The sequence below is a fragment of the Equus asinus genome, chromosome 21 (genome assembly GCF_041296235.1).
Source record: "Equus asinus isolate D_3611 breed Donkey chromosome 21, EquAss-T2T_v2, whole genome shotgun sequence".
NCBI lineage: Eukaryota > Metazoa > Chordata > Mammalia > Perissodactyla > Equidae > Equus > Equus asinus.
In genome coordinates, this window is record NC_091810.1 from 26,781,238 (window position 1) to 26,803,194 (window position 21,957).

The 21,957-nt window shown below is 36.5% G+C and overlaps 1 protein-coding gene across 21 annotated transcripts in view; it reads right to left on the bottom strand.

Moving 5' to 3' along the window:
- Window positions 1–21,957, bottom strand: part of CHL1 (cell adhesion molecule L1 like) — a 210,427-nt gene that overhangs the window by 44,215 nt on the left and 144,255 nt on the right. For 12 of the 21 annotated variants that reach the window (XM_070492632.1, XM_070492621.1, XM_070492631.1 and 9 more), the window contains exons 5-10: window positions 18,023–18,145; window positions 16,747–16,917; window positions 15,753–15,800; window positions 13,820–13,940; window positions 9,183–9,367; window positions 3,182–3,313 (exon numbers count right to left, since the gene is read on the bottom strand). In XM_070492632.1, coding sequence (XP_070348733.1) covers window positions 3,182–3,313; window positions 9,183–9,367; window positions 13,820–13,940; window positions 15,753–15,800; window positions 16,747–16,917; window positions 18,023–18,145 — 780 coding nt within the window. The remainder of the gene's footprint in view (window positions 1–3,181; window positions 3,314–9,182; window positions 9,368–13,819; window positions 13,941–15,752; window positions 15,801–16,746; window positions 16,918–18,022; window positions 18,146–21,957) is intronic. The other 9 variants (XM_070492626.1, XM_070492637.1, XM_070492625.1 and 6 more) reach the window with 1 other exon arrangement.

Here is a 21,957-nt window from a genome sequence, read left to right on the forward strand (position 1 = left end):
CATTACAAAAGGAAGAAGTGAAATTATGGCCTCAAGTTTGAGATGAAATACAATTAAACATTGCTCAAAGCTGCCTCTGGGGTAGGAAGGAAAATTGCAAAGTATTGCTGCACTTACAGGAGCTCCCAGGATTCAGGAAAGCCAAGTTCTTTATCAATATCAAACAAAACACACTAGTCCTTACATAAGTTTTCTTTGGTCAGCTCAATGAGCAATAATGCAATATAGCGGGAGAAACTTCAGCTCTCGACTTAATCATTTCTGGGTTCCATTTCTAGCTTTAGATTTACTTGGATTGTGTCCTTAAACAAGGAATGTAACCTTGCAGTTGCCACATCTGCAAACTGTAGAATAAAAAATTCTCTTTCATAGGGCTTGTTAGAATGCTCAGAAATATTGGATGCAAAACATTTGAAAAAGGTTAGGCCTGTCATCAATAATGGTAATCATTTTGATTTTGAAATATTACGTATGAAGGATATGTAATTGCTAGAACTACAAGCTCAAAGAGATTCCAAATCCTTTAGTCAGCCCACTGTTATCGAACATCCCCATCTATAAGTGGTTAAGAACTGTTTGCAGGGAAGCAAGGGACAGCTATGGTCAAGAGCTGTGGAAACTGCACTGAGCTTGGTTCCCAAAGATGTGGCTTTGCTTGTAGGTCTGCCATTATTCAACTGTGCTATCTTGCATAAGTTTATTTTCAGCCTTTACCTCCTCATCCATCCACAAACCTGTTGGCTCTACTTTGGGAATAAATCCAGAACGTAACCGTTACTACTGCCAACCCAGCACTAGACCCCGGTGTCTTTCAGGCAGCTCCTAACCAGAACAGTCATACAGTTGATTCTCCATTCAGAGGCCAGAAAAATCCTTTGTTAATAAGTTGTTTATGTCACTCTTCTGCTCAAAATCCTCCAAAAGCTGCCTATCTTATTCACAATAAAATCCCAAGTCCTTACTCAGGCTTTCACCTTTACAGATCATGTGGCCCCTGCACCTCCTGACTGATCCTATCTCCTAGCACGATTAGCAGACATTTGGTCCTGTCCAAAACATCCATGAGCATATTAAGGCCACTCCAAATGCTTTTGGACAGGACCAAATTAAAGGACCTTTTGGCATGGACCAAATGTCTAAGGTAAATTACCACAGAGTCTTCCTAGGATTATTTTAAAATAAAATAGCAACTCTAGGTTCTGAACTTCTGTTACACTCACCCCTTAACCAGCTATTTTTCACTTTACCACACTGCAGCACACATTTATGTACTTATTTGTCTATTGACTGTCTCTCTCCACTACAAAGTCAGATTCATGAGAGGAGGTGCTGCTCATTTTATTCATTGGTATCTCCCAAGCAATAAGGCCAGTGCCTGGCACAAAGAAGGCATTCAATAAATATTACTGAATGAAGGAATCAACCTGTTAAATATGAATAATTGTATCTCATTTAAAAAGGTTCATTTGGAGATTCAAAGCAATATGTGAATACCCCTCAAAAATAGTCAAATGTCATTCAAATATGCAATTTTATGATTTTATGTTCCAGACAATCTACATTCCTTATTCTAACATCTTTAACATTCTTCAAACAAAAACAGTTTTCATTTCCTGCTGATTTACCTGAAGCCTCATTTTTCATTTCTTTTTCTGTTCTCCAAAGAGATGAAAAAGTCTCAAATATTTGAGGATATTAATAATGAGGGCTAAGGTTTCCTGAGTGCTTGCTATGTGAAAACAATAATAGTAAACAATACTTTAAGAGTGTCCCTCTGCTGAGCATTCTCTGTGTGGTGTTTCCTTTAATACATGAAAGAACCCAGGAGTTGGTACTATTTTCTTCCCCATTTTACTGATAAAGAAAGAGGTTTTAAGAGTCATTAATATGCCCAACCATACAGCTAGTAAATGGTAGAGCCTGGATGCAAACATTACCAGTCTGGCCCCAGAGCTTATAAACTACCCCAATATTCTACAGATAAGCCACTATCCTTGGTGGATAAATGTATTTATCTCAACCAACTACCATTAGCTCTATTTTATAGTTAAAAAAAACTAAAGCTAGGGGAGATTCTGCAAACAGCTCAAGATCCTACAGATAGGAAAGCGCACAGCCTCCATGGGACCCCAGCTCTATGGACCACCGGGACACCTACATGTGTGGGTCTAGGGCAACATGTGTGGGTCTAGTGGAAGCAAAATACATATGTCTCAACACTGCAAATGTTCTAAATCAAGCTAATCGACTGATGAATAAAATTTGTCCTATCCTCCTACTTTAACAAAGACATCCGAAATGACCAGAGCTCTACGTTCAAATTGAGGGTTTTTTTTTTTTCTTTTTGCAGAAGATTAGCCCTGAGCTAACATCTGTGCCCATCTTCCTCTATTTTATATGTGGGACACTGCCACGGCCCAAACTCCAGGCCGCCGAAGCAGAGCACAGGAACTTAGCCACTACACCACCAGGCCAGCCCAAATTGGGGATTTTTGAACTTCTTGGAGTTCTAGGCTGCTACATGGTAGAGTTGTGAGCATGGGCCTTCGGCCATGGTCCATCCCCACCTTTCCAGGCCCAGCCCATCTGGGGAGGGCTCAGAGCTGACTGAACAGGGGTATTTTCTGGTCTTGGGTACTAGAGCTTGGTCGAGAGCATGCAGGGAGGCAGAGTAAGGGGCACAGGTTAAGGCTTGGCATGCCTGTTTGGATTTGTGCATTTCTCAAATCATGGAGATCGGCATGATGGGAGGATGGCCAGAGCAGGCCCCTGAACACAGCCGAGCCCAGGGCAGAGGTCTCTGTTGCCTGAGTCTAAGGGAAGTCCTGACTTCTGACCCATGCTCTCAACTACTAGGGCGCTGTAGTTATTTCTTCTCAGGGAGAGGGACAGCAATTCCTCTTCGTCCTTGGATGCATCCTCTTTCCCATGAGTTGCCTTATTTTTTTAAACTTCTTTTTATGTATAATTAATGTAACAGCCAAACGAGTACAAATATTATTTATGGCTTTTCCATAAATTAAATTGCTTAGAAAGACATAATTTCGGATTTTATGGTCAGGTCTGTCTTGCTAATCTAGTCACTTCTCAACTGTTTTACACCTATCCAGGGTGTCTGACCATTAAGCTTCCCAGCAAACCATTGTCTTCAGCATTGCATCACAATTGTATTTTCACTCACTCTCAATTGGGGAGCCATTGACTCTCCACTTGATTGTGGGTTCAGGTTCTCCTTCAGCCTCACATAACAAGATACCACTGCTCCCCGTGCTATACACGCCACTCTGAGGCTTCTTTGTCCAGTGAGGGGGCTCTGGAAATAAAGCGAAGAGCTCATCAGCAATTTTATGTGTCTCAGAACATCCCAAAATGTTAAGGCTTGTATTTCTTCTATGCACCGGCAGATGGCAGCCACAACAAAGTGTTTCACAGAAGCTCTTTTTGGTAAATGTTCTGTAAAGGTAAGCTGGGTGTCTTGTGTGTGTGTGTGTGTGTGTGTGTGTATGTTCTAATTTGGACTCTTAGCCTGTATAACAAAATCAGGATACTAAAAATAGTTATCTACAATCACTGTTTTCCTATACAAGTATCTATCTCATTAGCAGAAAATGAAGGAGGAATATGCAGATTTAAGTTTATTTAGTGCTGGCTACAGCTTATTTTCAAGCAGCAGCAAGGCACCTAAAAATGCTGATACTTAAAAATATATTTTGAGAATTTTTAAATGATATTAAAATGTTCAGCACTTATTTTAAATATTTCTTAATTAATGACTTGATAGCATTTATATATCCATATCTATATCTATCTTTTTATCTAGCTAAAGAATTTGGGAAATGTTATTTCCCAGAGATTTTTTTTTGTAGTGAGAGAGGGAGGGAAGTCTAAAAGCAATTAGGTTATTGCCCTCAAAACAATGGAGGAAAAGATATATTTAAAATAATTGCATTTTCTATGCCCTAATGCTCTAATATTATAATTCTAAGTGGTGTTTCAGTACAGAATGAGACATTTTTCTTTAGTGCAAACATTACTGTCACATTTTGTCACCCTAAGTATATTACTATGTCAGAAGCGAATAAAAGATTTAGATTAAAGTGTGGATGGTTTGGATAATTTGATTTCAGAGAAAATTGCACAATACCTGCAGGTAGTAATTCCTGTCAAATGTTGCTGGGTTATTTCCCTGAAGACATTTTTGGATTTCCATTTTTAGTCAGAAAGGAAAGTCTTTTAAGATACATATATGTGTAAAATAAAAAATTTAATTTAAACCATTTTCTTAAAGAAAAGGGATAATGTGAAAAGAAAATGCCTATAAATTCACCAAGGAAAACAAAAATACACAAATGACCCCAGCAAGTTCAAGTCCTAGCAGAGAAGGGCCTTTGTAATTATTTCATAGGGTATGGACTTAATTGTTAAAAACCAAGTTAAATATTTGTATTCATAATCTACAGTCTGTAAATATTTAGTTTGAATGCAATAGCTCAAATTGCAAACTGCATATCACTCTCTGAGGCAAAGGGTTTTGTTTTGTGTGTGGGGTGTGTGTGTACATTTTGATATTATCGTTACATTTTTTGGCTTTTCATATAACCAAATAAAATTAAACATTTAAGTTAGAGAAAAAGTTCCACAAACATGAAAATTATCGTATTTACAATAGAAAACTAAGACTATTGCTGTGGAAGCATGTAAAAATAAGGGAGATCATGGGATGTAATGTACAGCACAGTGGCTATAGTTAATAATACTGTATTGTATATTGTACAAACCTGCTAAGAGAGTAGATCTTAAAAGTTTTCATCACGAGAAAAAAAACTGGAACTATGTGTGGTGATGGATGTTAACTAGATGGATGGTGGTGATCATTTTGCAATATACATAAATATCAAATCATTATGTTGTACAATTGAAATTAATATGTTACATGTCAATTATATTTCAATAAAAAATAATAAAATAAAGGAGATCATGTAATGATGACATTTCTCTAAATCTTCATGCATAATAAAATCAAGATTTCTAATTCTCTAAATCTTCATGCATAATAAAATCATGATTTCTATTTCTATTCTCATCTTACAAATTTCATTAGTCCCTTGGTGTCTGTATTAGATCTATCACTGTTAAGTTATCACCTTATTCAACCCTTTCACCTTGCAAATGGAGGGCTGAGGTTTGGAAACATTCTCTAACTTGTCCAGAGTCACCAGGAAAAGAAGCCCCATTTCCTGTTTTTGCCACTGACTGGATCTGCCAATCTATAGGGTGAGCAGCACTGAGGCTTCAAAGTAAATATGGTGTTATTTCTAATTCATTACTATTTTGTTAATGTGGGCCACAAACAGGATCCGAGGACAAATCGCTTTACCAACTTCCACCTTGTACTTCCAAATCCAAGCTCCTTCAATATCTATTAAGTGACTCAAAAGGTTTTGTGTATTCACTAGGAATCATCACTAAATTTACCTTAACCCTTTTTCGTAAGCTTTCTTTATAAACATTTGGACATTTGTTTTTATGCTTCTCATCCCTTTTCTCCTAGAGAAGTAAGCTGGTTCTGAGCAAAGGCAGACTTTGACATGCAACTTGAGAGAGACTTCAAGCCTGTTTTACTCAGAAATATCTTATTCTTGGGTCTACCATGATGCTGCCCTTACTTCTAGCCCACTATGGGGTCTGTAGTGAGAGCTCCTAGATTAGTGATCTCTAAAGAGCCAGGGCAGAATCTTAGTCTTCCTCTGCTTGGCACGATGAGAACAGACACATGTGGAGTAATTTTGAGTGGAATTAAAATGATTGGTCCCCAAAGACTCCAGTGAAAAATGCGTAGGGAGGAACGAAGTGACCTTGGATGGGAGGGAATCACCGACTTCTAGTCGTTCAGCATCTCATAATTTCATGTCTTAATTGAACATATCTGGCTAGTGGTTAACTTTGTCCACAGAAGAATGCATAGTGAGCCTGAAGTCATGGACTATGGAACAGGAAATTTTTGGTGGTTGAAGTTAGAGTAGAGGCTTCCAGGGACAGAGAACAAACAGATGCTTTCCAACGCTATTCCTGAAGGTTAAGATCTAGCTGAAAGGTTGGAAAAAAAGCTCAAGAGAGAGGAAGGAATGGTTCAAATGAAAAATTCTGAGAGAAAACACCATCACTGAATCCAATTCTTTCATCTATTATCCTAAGATATATGGTAACAGATGAAAACTACTTACGTTGAAAGTTTACTCATTTGGTCATAATTGTAAACTTAAAAATAAGATGATAAATTTCTCACGCTGCTGAAAACTGAGATGCAAATATCTGAACATTTAGAATATATTAAAACAAGCTAAGTAGACATGTTTATCACTAGAAGGAAAACAAAATAAAAGAGGAAATTTAGCGCCTATAAAACATGCAACACAGAGGTTATTTTCTTAGTAAGAGATTCCTATTAAATATCTATATGCTAATAAATCAAAAATGGTTAGGTTCACCAAGCTTAGACATAATTGTAACTTCTTAGAAATAGATTTGTTATTTGAAAATGAGGTTTTCTTAAGTATATTACATCTCAGTTCATGACATCCTTTTAAAATGCAAAACAATTATGGGTATATAACTATGTATAAATACTTTCCTATTCCACTTACTAAAATTCAAAAGGCTTAAAGTATTAAAAAAATTTCACACATGAACACTGTTGGTGGGAGTTTATTTTTAATCAGTTGAAATGTGATTGTGGTCATATTTGATTTCTGGATTTACAATATTTTATATGCCATTTTATAAATCTCTTTATACTTAATGTGTAATATTTATATCATGGACACTTAGAAAGGATAGTTGTGCTTAGTCAAGACATCCTGGCTATTTTCGCTTATACATATTATAGGATTTGAAGATGTAGCTTGTTTTCATATTTAGGATGTTGTTTGCTTAAATCACAGAATTTGATTTTGTTGAGTAATAAAGAATAAATATCACATAAAGAGAGAATACAATAGAATAGATGCTTTTACTTAAGCACAACAGTGTTTTCAGAACAGACTAGATTTTCAAAGTTCACAGTAACACTGCTCTTTTCCCGTATGACTAATCCTTGTTATTTAATTTGAGTTTCTAAGAAAGAAACAAAAAAAGGGAAAGAAGGTGCAAGAAGGCAGAAGACAACTGAATAAAAGTGAACTCATCCATCCACATGATTAATGAAGGCTATATTTACTGCTTTCACACTTAAAAAAAAAGACTTTTTGAGCTCAATGTGCTTTTCACTTGTCTGTGTGAAGAGAAACTCCTAAAATATACAATTGAGGGCACATTTAGTAGTTTCTCATTAAGGGGAAAGGATTAAATGTTCCTCATAAAAACATTATTTACATCTCAATAGTGCTAATAGCTGTTTTATGAATAGTGAGGGCAATTTCTTCAGGAAATCTATATTCCTTTGGAGTCCTATAGTCAACATTTTAAATTGCATAATTAATTTTACATCCTTGATTTTTTACTTTTGCAATCCTTGCAATTCTTTTGAAGGCTTCAGTCTTATAGTCAAGAAGACTGTGGCCAGATTGTTAAAATATTCAGCTCCCGTAGCAATGCTCCAGCCATCTGGAAGGATTTCTGATAGTCAGCAACTTGAGGTAGGGGCAGCTAACAATTAGACATGTCTGGTTCGTGGGTTTGTGTCTGTGCTGGGGTGGGGGCAGGGGGGTCAAAAAAACATCCCTGTTGCACAGCATAGCCAAATTACATAGAAGCACAAAATGATAACTAAAAATAAAGATAAAATAAATCTCTCAAACTCCTCTTCTCTGAATTTCTTTGTAAATAATTTCATGTCAGAGGAATATATCACTGTTGGCAGACGTTGATATTTATGCATAATATTGGACTTTCTTCTATGTAAGTTTTGCCTTTGTTAAACCAAGGAAAATGATATTTTCATCTTTGGTTTTCTATTCGTCCTAACTTAACTAATCATGCACATTGTGGGAAAGGTCTTGGACACAGCATGACTAAAACAATTATCTTAACATTTACCTGTAAGTGGAATTTGTGTCAGAGTCTTCATTTTTTCTCCATTGATTAAAATAGTGGGCCCTACTTAGGAGCTCCTCGTGTGAATTGAAGCTTTAAGAGGTGAACTCTATTGGAATATGAATGGGAGCTCTACAGCACCAGTTCACTGCATGGAGCCAGGAAAGAGACAATTCCTTTCAATAGTTAAGTCTACATAGCACTAAATAAGCACAAATGCAGTAATCATTCCATTAATTTGATCAATACAGTCAACCAAACCAGACATAGGAGACCTCAGTGTGATCACACCCAGAGAAAATGGTCTGCATCAATCAAATTCACAGAATGACTAGGTAACCTTTACTTCTGCCAAGCAGGCCCAGCCCCAATATCTACATTTTGCGGCTCCCATTTTTTTCAAATGATGACATCATTGTCTACTTATTTCTATAAATACAACAAACAATAGCCAAACCTCTATTGATCAAAAGGCTTGGGTTTACAGAGAGATGACTTGAAGATAATGTCTTTTGCATCTTTTGATAGAGAATTAATATTTATATCCTACAGTCTGTTCTTTCCCCATAAGTAACATATTGAACGTCATCTGAACCTAAGATATGGACAAAAAAAAACGTGTCTAGGAAAGCGTTAAGACAACAATTTGTCTGACTCCTTCATTTCATTGCTGAAGAAACTGACGTACAGAAAAGTGAAGTATATTGATCAGGGACACAGCAAGTTAATGACAGAACTGGGAAACAAAGTCCAAGCTTTCTTCCAGGCCCATCGTAATACTTTCTTCCATCATAATGCCTGCTTCTTTTATGATTTAATATTATACAGTGTCATACATATGTTACAATAAAAATTATCTCACAATACGATGATATAGGAGACTAGGTTGAATGACTATTCGAACAAGTCATTGAAGTCATCCTTAACACGATCATTTCTCCTCCTTTGTCCGTTCCATGTGGTTTTGTAAGGTAAATGAGAAACCTGATTAGTTGAATTGTAATATAACCCAGTCAGTGCCCATTCTTCAATTAAAAGTTGAAAGGGCTTACTTGTTTTAATACATATGCTTTAGAGGCAAAGATCCACTATACGTATGTATTCACTTTTTTTTTAAGTAGAAGAAAAGTAAAGCAACATGGGGAATGTACCTTCTACTGTAATATGAAAATCATGAGTCGCTGAACCCAAGAAATTGTTGGCTGTGCAGCGATAAATTCCTTTGTCCTGGTAGGAGACATTCTCTATCTTCAAAGTCTTGCCATAATTTTCTTTTGTTTCTCTTCCCTTTGGTAAATCACCACCCAATTTGTTCCAATCAACCTGTGGAGTTGGTCTGCAAGACAATAAATAAATGATAAACATTTTTTAAGTTACAAAATAAAACGTAAAGAAACCCACAGGACACATCCCTTATCATGTTGCTTTTACGTACGCACTCGGACTTCCTCTGAATAGCGTCAGCCTTCCCAGTGCACAGACCTGCACAGCACCATCAGTGGCGAACATCAGGATCAAGTCCCTTTCATTGCAAGCTCCTTTAATAGTCTGCTTCCTCGGAAATCTTCTATTTCCTCTATTAAGAGGGCTAACTACAAGTAAGTGCTGAATAGCTGTGGCTAGATGAAGGGTGGATAATTGGACCCATAGAAACATAGAAGATATTTTTCAAGTGGGAAATCTCCCTGTGGGTGGTTCGAAGTGGCCAGAAATAACAGCCCTCTTCCCCATATGAGTTTGAAAAATACGATAAAGTCAGACACAACAGTCAGCAGAGGGAAGCTGTGAGATCCCCTTTTAATCCCAGTGAAGCTGATATTGCAGAATGGAGTCAAATATGTTGGCTGGACCTAGAAACAGAGTATTTTAGGGCAAGGGGGCTCTGCAGCACAGACATTGCTGCCCAGGCGGCTTCTCATTCTATTGAGAAACAGAAGAAAAAGGAATGCACCGTATCTCCCTTGCTTAGAAAGATGCGATCACCCAATCAGAACAAACAAATGAAAAAAGCAAAAACAAAACAAAAGCCAAACCGATAACCTGTCATACACCAAGAGGATAACTTTCTCCGCCTTAGTAGGGACAAAAACGAGTGAGGAATCAAGCCAGCTGGGTTTAAGAAAAATCCTGTCCCATGAAAGCAGACAAGTGGAGAAGTAGTGCTTTCTATGATTTAAATCTTGTGATTTAAAGATTATGTGGAAGGCAGTGAGGACTGATTTTAATTGATGAATGATGTTTTTTTCTCCTCTCTAGTTGGGTCATATGATTGAGTGGAAGAAACTTAATTTCGCTATTTTTATTGATGCCGCTTTTTCTTTCTCATCATATTTCTTATTATTAATAGTTGTAAGTTATTGAGTATGTTCCAAAACTGGGCATTATTATCATTTTACCAGTGAGAATTCTGAAGCTCCAAGAAGTTAGTTAATTTGCTTAAGATCACTGGGGTAATAAATGATATACTAAGAATTAAATTTGTCTCTAAACTTGTTCTTTTTGTCAATGTGTTCTATTATATTTGTACCTTTTCCATCCTATTTTTCCTTCTTAACTGTGTATTCTTGGAATATATGCTTGTAGCCAAATTAATTAGTTATGAGTTAATAATTGAACAATTACCTCATATTGTTTGAGTCAATTATCTCAAATTGTTTGTATTGATAGGTAGTGGTTAAAAAAAGTCAGTTATTATGCAAAAAAAATGTTGGAGGTAAAGATGAAGGTCCATTAATTTACACACATCCACTCTCTTCCCCTGCTCTCAAGGCCCAAGTGCGTGCCTGCCTCAGAATCCGGAACCACTACCTTATATTTTACCAGGCTTAGAGCACACGGCACACTTCGGTAGGAAATAGTAATGATGCTCAGACATGCAGTTATGAGAGGGTATTAGCTATTAGCTTCCTGAGGGCACCACCTAACAGAATGCATAACCCAAGTCTCCTAACCGCTTGCCTTTCATTCCATCTGTCAAAACGGCAATTTGCCAAATTACAGGCTGCTCTGGACCTTACTTGCTCCCAAACAGGAGTTTTTCATGAGTCTATGCTTTAATAGTGCAAGCAACTCATTTTTGCAAGATTTATTTTTGTCAGTCCTCAAAAACTAGTCTAATCCCCTACTACCTATCCTTTAGAAGAAGAGAATACAATGATTATCTATAAGCATCAGGTGAACATGAGACATAATTTATTTAAAGACATAGCTGTACCATTGCAAGAATGTCTAGCTATAGTCTTGCCACATTTTTTTCCTCTTTTTTCTTAATTCAAGGAACATTTACTAAGCATTTGAGCAATGAAACCTTGAGGGAAAATATACCATTTAATCCATTTTTATACACAAATATACACTATCTCATAATCTCAAACTTCTGTTCAGGTCCTGTCCAGCCAACTTTTATGCCTATACTTCCCTTGCCTACAATGTAGTATCTTGCAATAGAATGATACCTAGCTTAAAATCATGAATTTACAAAACAGAGAGAAAGCAGTCAGCAGAGGGAAGGCACCATATCCTCTTTCATCTTAACGAAGCTTTCACAAAGTGTGAACTGGTTCACAAACACTCTTTCCACTGAGGAACTAACTGTCTGCACTTCTTCCAGAGAACGAACACCTTTCTCTTCTGAACAAGATTCACAATATCGTTTCAACGATTCACAACTTCTACCTCAGTTACAGAAGCCATAGAATCTAAACTCCTCGACAGTAGTTTCGCTGTGCAAGTTTCCTGTTTTAATTAATAGTATCAACATTTTCATTATTACTAAGCATTTACTGAAATATCTACTATACGCCAGTTCTTCAGATTCAGAGAAATTGCCATACTTTGTCCCTCCCCTGTAACTGAACAGCACAGTTCCTTCGGTTGAAACATGCTGAGGTAAGTTAAATTAGAGGTCGCCTAAGGTTCTGGAGACAGACAGGATGGATTCCCAGCTCCACTTCACACTAAGCTTGGAGAAGTGAATTCAAACCCCTGGCTTCATTTACCTAATTTGCAGATGAGACTAGTAATAGCCATGAAATGTGGTGAGGACAAAATGAGCTAATGTACAGAAAGTGCAAAACATAGTATCTGACACATAATAAAGAGTGCAATGTCTCAGTTATAATTATTTTTGTTACTGCAGAATGTTTATGGTTTAAGAATTTGTTAGAAAATTTTTTTAAAGTATTCTAAAAATTTGGCAATGTATCACCTTCATCTGAAAGAGGACCAGATCAGATAGGATTGCCCAACACAAACCCAGTAGGAGTAAGAAGAAACCATCTCAGGTGAAAACCCTTCTGACAATGCACCAGGAATCTTCATGTCCCAAGGACAACAGATAGTTATCTCCACTGTCTTTTTATATACTGCTTCATGACATGGCATCTTCTAAAAAGCACATGAGAGCATTTCTACTATTTTGAAGACAAGCCAGGCAGCTGCCAGCCAACTCAAGAGAGAAATTATGGCATGTATGGGGAACAAGAAAAGAGAATTACTGAAATGCTCGCCATGCCCAAAGAGTCAACCAAGAACACTGATGAATCCTGAAAGAATCTAATTTGTACCACTGTAAACACATATGAAGAAGAACAATAGAGCAGGTGGTTACCATCATGATTCAAACCAACCCTGCGGCTTTCATCTTCTCACATAATTCAGAGACCGGACTTCCCAAACAGAGGCCATGTCACAGCACATCTAATTTATGTGAATACACTTTGGCGGATATGCACCCTGAATATTTTTGCTGGTGAAAGAGAAATTTTGCTTGAAGGAGAAATTTACAAAGCTTAGGGGTTGTAAATCCATTAAAATCTGCTCCTTTTCTTCATAATTCGGTTTAAAACTACTCATTAGGAATATATACTGAACTACTAATGAACACAATTTTTCAAATTTCAGATGCAAGTCCTCCAACCAGACTCCTAGCCATATGGAGTTTGGTTAGTGGCTTAGAATTTGCAAACCCTTCAAACTGATCAGCCTGATCACTGTAATCAGGCTTACAAACTGATTATGCAAACTCAGGTACTGGGAATGTGCGAGGTATTTTCCCATGGTATTCCCAACAGTAGGAATCCACATTTGATGGTAAGCAAGGAGGGATGGGGGTAGGAAAAAGGCCAACTTGTATGACCAAGTATTAAATAAAATGGTTCTTGTTTACATAGACTTATGAGAGTTATTCAATAAATGTAGCAATTTTAAGAGGTGACCAAGTGAAGTTTCCTTAGGGTTTCTCTGGAGGATGTGGAAATGTGCATTGCTTTTTCAGATGTGAAAAAGTTCAGTTAATTATATTTTGATGGGAAATTCTCTTAAATTACATGGTCTGGACCTCCTTGTGTGCAAAGGCAGCAGGGTGAAATAATAGATAAATAGAGCTCCTTGGAACCTGAAAAAGGAGCAGAGCTCATAGCATAACAAGCAGGAGTGGGACAAGCATCAGAGACATAAAAACCCGGCACCAATAGCAAAAGGCTGACTACTAACAACCTCATGCTCTAAGGATAGCATCCCCCTATTGACTCAGCTAAGGAGAATGTTGTCATTGTCACCTCCATTCACACTACCACAAATTGACAGAGCGATCTAATTATACATCAGTCTCAGTCACAGCCTGAAATCTGTAGAGTGAAGTGCAAATTGCTTCCTCCAGAAATGTAGTAACAGGATATTTTTTTTAAGAAATCATTTTAAAACGTGTCTGCAAGCACATGCTTATGTTACACCTTATTCTTTATAGAACTGGCTGGACAAAGTCAGGCACAGGGGTCAAGTTACTCACAGGCCTTCGGCAAAACACTCAAGCAGTAGGGTTTCTCCTTTGAGGATGGTAAGTGAAGATTCACCGCCACTCTCAGGAGGAGGCAACAGCAGTCTGGGCTTTCTTTGCTTGATTGAATTTGCTATAAAACAGAACACAAAAACTCATATTTTTTCAAACTAAAAGAGTTAAAATTCTTTGGCACTAAATCTCTCTTAAAACATACTTAAACATATGTATCTATGAGTATGTGTATATTTATATATATATATATATATATCTGTGTATATGTATGTATTTATATATACACACACACACTTCACACATTTTAATACATTTCCATTTAAATAGACTCCCCTCTTGCTATGAAGCATGGATTGTCCCTCAGATTCATTAACTAAGGGTAGCACCAAGTTTTATGAAGGTTATGATTTAAACCACATCTTCAAATTCAGAAGCTCAAACATGGTTCAAGATAATTAATTTCTTGATGAAAGCCCCTAAGTTAATTGATAGCCTATGATTTTATATTCTATCCTTTAGTCATACCTGGTCATGTTTGATGGCTGTGTACTTTTATTTAATTTAATATGCCTAAATATTTGATAATATTCTTTTTACAATACAGCTTCCTGGGCCCTGAACCCAGAAATTCTGATTCAGGAAGCCTCTGGTGGACATCAACCATCTACGAACTTATCAAGCTCTTCAGGTGACTCTACTTAAAGTCTCAGCCCCTCAAAGATAATCACTCTTGTAGGGGATGATCAGCAAGCACAGCCACTAACTGCATATGGAAATGTCCCATTTCTTGTGTTTTTAAGAATACTTTTCAAACACAAGGGCAAATTAGGAGACTTTCATTTTCAATGCACATTCTGATTTCATTTCCAAATGTTCACAAAATTGTTTTCTGCATCCAATGTCAATGTGATTGGACATGATATGAAAAGAGTAAACAGCTGACATTCTGTTATAAGAGTAGGGGAATGAAAGGATGCAAGTAGCAGAGTATCCCTTGCTATAGCTTCCTTACAAGTGTTCATTTATTGAAAGGTAATTTTTGAACATGCACTATGCGCAATGACGTTTATTGAGTGCTGTGAAGATACAATATATATGTTTGAGCTATTGACCTCAAAATAATGTTGAGGACGTATGCTTAATCAGTCCACCTTCAAACTGAGGGTGCACCAAGAGGAGTTGCCATCCAGTCCTGTGATGTTGTGAGTGTATTAGATATCTAAGATAGGTCATTGGTCCCAATGATAGAAGGGATATTTGTTGCACTCATGTAAATGATTCTTCTCACTACAGAGAAACAGCCTATTATATCATTCAGGTTTACTCAGCCATCTTCCACAGAATACTAGCTCTGGTGGATGTTCTATGGGAAAAAATTTAAAAGATTTCATAACAGATGAGTTTGGAAAATGCTGCAAACTATATTTTTTTCTCAGAGAATCACAATGGACAACTGCATATTAAGTATTCTGAGAAACTTACAAGAAAAAATTTTAACTTTCTTAAGCCCAGTGCTTTCTCAACTTCTGTTGACACACAACCATTTCTTTTTCCTTTCTTTGTGTAACAACTATCATCCAAAATGTTTACCAACCATCAGAGACATTTTGGAAAACCCAAAATAATTACTTCAGTAAAGATATATAGGTATATATTACATATATGTGTGTCTATTATATATGTTAATTATATCATATATAAATATAAAGTTACATTATATAGTTATCTATTTATAAATATCACTCATTTTGCATATGTTTAAGAGGGAGGGAGGCAATGTAACCCTATATGCTAAGGGGTTTTCCTTAACCAAAATAATAGTATTTTAATAAACTCATGAAGGTATTAAAGAAAAAATTCAAATTCTGAGATGACAATGAGCTACTAATGGTGAAAATAAATGCCAACACTCTATATGTGATCAACTTACCCTTGGAACCAATTTCTGTGGATGAACTGGAGTCATTAACATGCTTTACTGAAATAAAAAAAAATGGAAGAAAAAAACTCACAAACATAATGGTAGATGCTAATACCAATAAAGAATGAAAGTCATATTTTTCTCTTAGGAAAATTACAAATGAGGTATAACCATGCTTCACTAGAACATCATCTTTGGGGATACAGTTGAAAAAATAATTATAATGAGCTTAATTTGGAACTACCACAGATAATTCCAGGTGGAGAGGATACAAATTATAGCTCCATTAAAGAGAATTGAGGCTGCTGAAAGGATGCTATAGTGAAGCCCTGGCATGGTGTAGCTACACATAACAATGAAAAAAAATCACAAACCAAATTAGACAATGGAATGGTAATGCCAACTTTTGACTCTAGGAGAGCCAATTATTCAGTCAATGAACTGTTGGGGATTATCTCTGCCCTTTGAAACTTATGGTTCTTTCTCCCACTAACGACTTTTTCACATTTGGGAACCCAGACTGGCGTCTGCAGAATCAAGTAGGGAAGAGAAGCAATTCAAACAACTGTGCCAATTTGAGGACAAAAACGCATGGTGTGATAAAAATTGTAATGTTGTGTCTTTTTACTTTTGACTGTTATTTTCTCCCACATTTTCAGCCTGCTGATTTATCCAAGATCACAGTGAATCAAAGCCTGAGATCTGCTTAGAAAACTCTGGAATTTTGTTGTGTATTTCACCCACCGAAAATGACTAGATCCTGCAGACGTCAAATGAAATACATTTGTACTGTGAATTGAGATTTGATTTTCTGGCTGTGAGAGACAGAGCTACTGTAGATCTGTAGCTGCAGATGTCTCTTTCATCTGAATGAATTCTCTAGAGTTGAACTAAACAATGGTGGAGAATACCAACCCAGCTCTAACTGGCTTTGGCCAGAATGAAATTATAGACACATTTGTATTCAGCATTCGTGATGAAACAATAAATTATTTGGACTTACAACTGTTAACTGTTAGTTTCATTGGCATTTTCTGCACAATAGTCCTTAATCTTGGAAATGCAGCAAAGCAACAGTAATCATTTCGACTGTCTTTTTCTTCCACATTTGCGAAGTACAAATCTCCCTTTTGGCTCATGTATACTCTTTCATCTTGTTCAATGTGTTCTAATTCTGGAAAGAAATATCTTGTCATTAAAAGGGGTAGTTGTTCCTTATTGTGCCTCATCTCCCTTTTTCATTTTCATTTCTTTTATATTATTTCATTTTATTTTATTTTTCATGTCTGTTCTTCCTGTTCTTCTCAAGTTTGGTCTTACTATAGGAGCAATGAGTGTGCAAGAAGTAAAAAACAAACAACAACAAAACTCCTGGGAGAAAGCTTTTCACCATCAACCAAACAAGTCTACTGGTGGACAACCAGTCTGTGCATTCTAGCTCTCTTTACTATCTAGGACTCTACTTCTGCTCAATGGGTGTGTACTGGCTTATTTGAAAATTGGTCCAATTCAAATAATGGCCTAATTATTACTTTTATTTTCTTACAATCGTATTTCTTTAAAACATATCTCCCCAAAAGTTGTATATGATATATTAATCTCTCTTTTCTGGATGCAGCCTGGAAAGTTCTAGGGTAAATGGAGTCTGGAACATTTGGCTGCAGCCAAGAATAGCTTCTTTTTCTTGCTTCTGAGTACTGTACAAATATTATCATTTTTCTGTCTGAGCCACAATGAGAAAATATTTAGGGAGCACTATTAAGGAACATGCCAGAAGTGGGCTTTACAAGAAGCTGGAATTTCAACTTGAAAGTTAGTAAAAATTTTTAGCAAATTAAACACAAAGCTTAATACTAATTTCTCTGTGGGTCACTGTGTGTAGCGGGTGGAACATTATTAAAATAGAAATATAAAGATAGCAACACATACACAAGCCATCCTCAAGTTTAACATGCAAAATATCTCAAAGGTAAGTGAGCTGTTTGGATTATAGAAAGTATTTTCTTCATGGGCATACTTTATCATATCAATAGCCTCTACTCTTTTCAGATATGATAAAATCAAGAGATATATTTAGTGATTTTCTAGGGTTTTCATGTACACGCTTAAGTATATATTCAGGACTTAGAGGAGACTATTGATGGATTTAATTTTTAAAATCTATTTGATTCCACATTGATAACCTTGTATTAATTTTTTATCTTTGGTTTTAGTATGCTATCTGACATGATGCAGGAAATTAAAATGTCCCGCTATTGATGGAAGCGAATGTTACTTACCAATATTCATCCAGTAAATGTGTAAAGGTGGGAGGCCTTTGGGAGGGTTGCACGGGAGGACAATTGCATCCCCCTCCTCCACTTCCAGAGGCTCAATTTTTTCTTTGGGGAATTTTGGAACATCTGGTATAAAAATCATTTTAAGACGTTATTTTAAAGTTAACTTTTATTGTCATAAGTAATATCTTAATGCATTCCTCTTTTTAAAAATCAGAGCATTTTAATAAATTCAACACCCCAAATCTTGGTTCCCTTATCTCCCCTACACAGGTAAATACTGGTAAGAATCTGGAGTCCATCCTTACATAACTTTAAAAATACTTCTGCATTTTGTAATGTGGACAACAAATATTTTCGCTATGTGACATCAATAAGGGAACAATATGCTTGTGCATATTTCTATGCAGAGAGGTAAGCCCTGAGTCACAGGATTTGTTCATTTGAAGTTTTGATAGATGTGAAATCTTTGTTCTCCAAACACTGTGATTTGTTTTTAGGCAGAGACATTTCTCTGTCTCTTGTTTTATTATGAAGCCGTTGAATGGGATTGGCAAATATTCCATTCGGAGCATTAACCAACCTAAATAAAAAAATTCAAAGCCCATGTGGGGAAAATGGTATGTATACAAAAAGCCAAACATGAACACTTGAAATTGTGAAGAGAGCCATCCACATTGAAATCACTCCCAGTAAATAAAATTGTAAGGTATTTTCTTTTTTCCTTTGGCGGGGGGCGGGGGGAGAGGAAGATTCACCCTGAGCTATAATCTGTTTCAATCTTGTTCTTCTTTTTTTTTCTTTGCTTGAGGAAGATTAGCCCTGAGATAACATCTGTGCTGATCTTCCTCCACTTTGTACGTGGGGTGCCTCCATAGCATGACTGATGAGTGGAGTAGGTCCATGCCCAAGATCCGAACCGTGAACCTGAGCCTCCGAAGCAGAGGGCATGGAACTTTAACCACTTGGTCATGGGGCCGGCCCACTGAAATTGCAAATGAAATGGAACTGATGTAGGAGAGGAGACTGCGCGATATTTCAAGGTATTGTTTCTTTCCCGTGCTGGATTCAGTTTCCTAAAAGAGCAACTCAGTTACAATGGTAATAAAAGTTGGAATTGTGCAGAATTTGAAATCCAGCAGTAATATTGGATATTTTTATGAAATTATTTATAAAATAGTTTTAAGAATATTCGAAATGTACTCTGCCTGAACATTACATTGGTATCTTTCAACTTTGTTCGGGGAATTTGCATTATAGAATCACACAGGCTCTTATGGAAGAGAAGACCATTAAAAAGGTATTTACAATATTCCTGACTTGATGGAATTTATTAGGGGTTATTCCATATCTGCATTTCATTCTTAAACTGTGGTTCACAAAAGATTATCATTATTCTTAGAAATCTAAAGATATACTCATTTATTGTAAAATTTCTTCTTGAGCAGCTTTGTGAATTTCCTATATATTTGTTTCCTCGCCCCTCAATCCCCACTCCAATTCCTTAGTGGTTGAGAGAATTTGCTGCCCTTTCTCTTATCAATGTACCAGCTGGTTACAATGAATTGCTTTTTGTTTAAATTCAAGGACCTTTGAAGGCTTAACATTGCAGGGGACAGCATGGTTATTATAGTGCCTTCGCAAGTTCAGAAGGCAGGCTTCAGTGCTCTGTACACATTCAGTCATGTGACAGTCCTCAGTGGATCCCCTTTTGGTCTTTTCATTCCTGGAGATTTCCCCCGCAAGTCTGGAAACACATTTGAGATGGCCACTGTCTTGGAATCATGCTTTTGCTCTAGGCAGCTTGAAATTTCCATCAAAAGGCAGGAAAACATGTTTAGTACATTCACTACGTTAAGATCTTGTAGATAAAATATCAATGTCATCTATTTGAGAAAGCCTTAGCTTTGACTGAGAGCAAGTTATTATGCAAGTCATTTTGTAGAAAGTATACCTTATCCAAGTAAAGTGCAGTAACTTACAAAACCATTATGTACCCAAAACTCCAAATTCAAATCACTTGTTTAGTGTAACTTATTATAACTAAAGCCCAGTGTTCATAGGCATTGAAGTTAACAGTGTTGTTGAGTGGTTAATGTATCTGTTTACACTCAGATACAAGGGCCAACACAAGAAGGGAAACAGATGAGAAAATAGAAACAGCATGCAATCCTGTTCTATAACAAACAAACTTTACAGTGTCCAATATAAATACATAGTTCCCCGGATGAGCTCTATCGTAAAGCAGCTACTAATAAGATGTATAAAGTTCGCATTGCAGAGCTGCCCTCTCAGAGCATTCAGAAAAATCTAACGATTCAAACAGATAACATTGCCAGTGAAGCACTACCATCCTGCATTAATTAAATCTAGACTATAAAATTCTAATTCTGAAAATGTAAATATGTAATTCAACTGGCTTCTAAGCCATCAATAATTAAAAAAATTAAATTTATAGGTCTACCAAACCCTTTATCACTGCCATAAATCTTTGGAACAGCTTTTAACCAAAGATGAAATTAATATCTGGAAATAGGGAAGAATATTTATATATTTAATAATTTAATGTCTGAGAATAGATATTGCGAAGGACATTAATTTGTCAGATTTTTTTAGGCCTTACTCTTTGACTTTGAAACTATTTAGTGAGTCTGATGCCATGCTAGAAAATGAACATTTTAACATCCACAGGTAAATGTGAAATTTAATTACTGTAACTCAACAGCAGGCATGAAGTCTTCCTTAATCCGAACAAAGAAATGACTCCACTTAAAAATAACTTCAACCAATGACTTTTCATAATTGTGTTTCTCTGGTGATAAACATTAGCATTGTTGAGTTTGGACAGACACAATATGCTTAAAAGTAAATTGTAAACAAGCATTTTTCATTTTTGAGGCAACTACACTGCTTTAGCTGGCCAACTTATTTCAAATGAGTACCCCATCAACACCAAAAACAGCTTAATAGTGTTTCAGTGAGACTCAGCTTGACCATGGAATAACCTCTCTGTAAAGGGATCAGAATCTTACCTGTACATCAGCATCTACTCAAGCAGGACTTTAAGAATGTTTGGAAATCCCACCATAACCAAGTCTAGATGAAGCCAATTTCCTTTCTATATAACGTCACTACCAGTCCATCTGCCTCAGGAAATAAAGCATATCACAGCAGCCATCTCTTTACTATTCTCCAACAGGCTTCCACAATTATTTTTCAGGGTAGCAGATAAATTTCCGGTAACAACTCCAAGGGTATAGGCTCCTGAAAACTTCCCCAGTTGGAATCCAGCATGAAAAAACTTCCCTAGAGACAAGTTGGCTGCACACCAGCCTTCTTACTGGAACTATCAACACACAGCAAACCTACAAATCTCAAATCTTCAGGAGCTCTACAACTTGAGGTGTTGGCAATGAGTTCTGAAACACATCATCTCAATTCTTTCAATCTAATATACTGAAAAAATAATGTCGTCATATTTGAAATATAGAAGACTTCTGAGAAAAGATTTTTTATCTATAGGATTAACTGAGTTGTAGCCCAGAACCTAAAAATAACCAACTGGCTATGTAGCTTCAGACTGATATCTTTATCTTTCTGTGCCCCTTTTACTTTGCTCTGGCATCCTAGAATCCTTTGAACTTATCTCTCCGGGCTCCTCAAAAGTCTCACTGGGTTAGAAGCTTCTTAAGGGAAGGGATACTATAAAATGTAAGCTGTATAATCCCAGCACACCAACAAGCTTAATAGTGAAGACTAATAAGGAAATGGCATCAGGGTAATTTAAATAAATATAGATCATGCTCACTAACCACTTCAATAAAAAATGTACTGACAACATAACGACTACCAAGTTATGTAACTCTACAGATTATCTTTCTCTGGCACTCAAGGAATAAAATCAAGTCTCCCTATGTTCCCCTACCTATCTAATACTC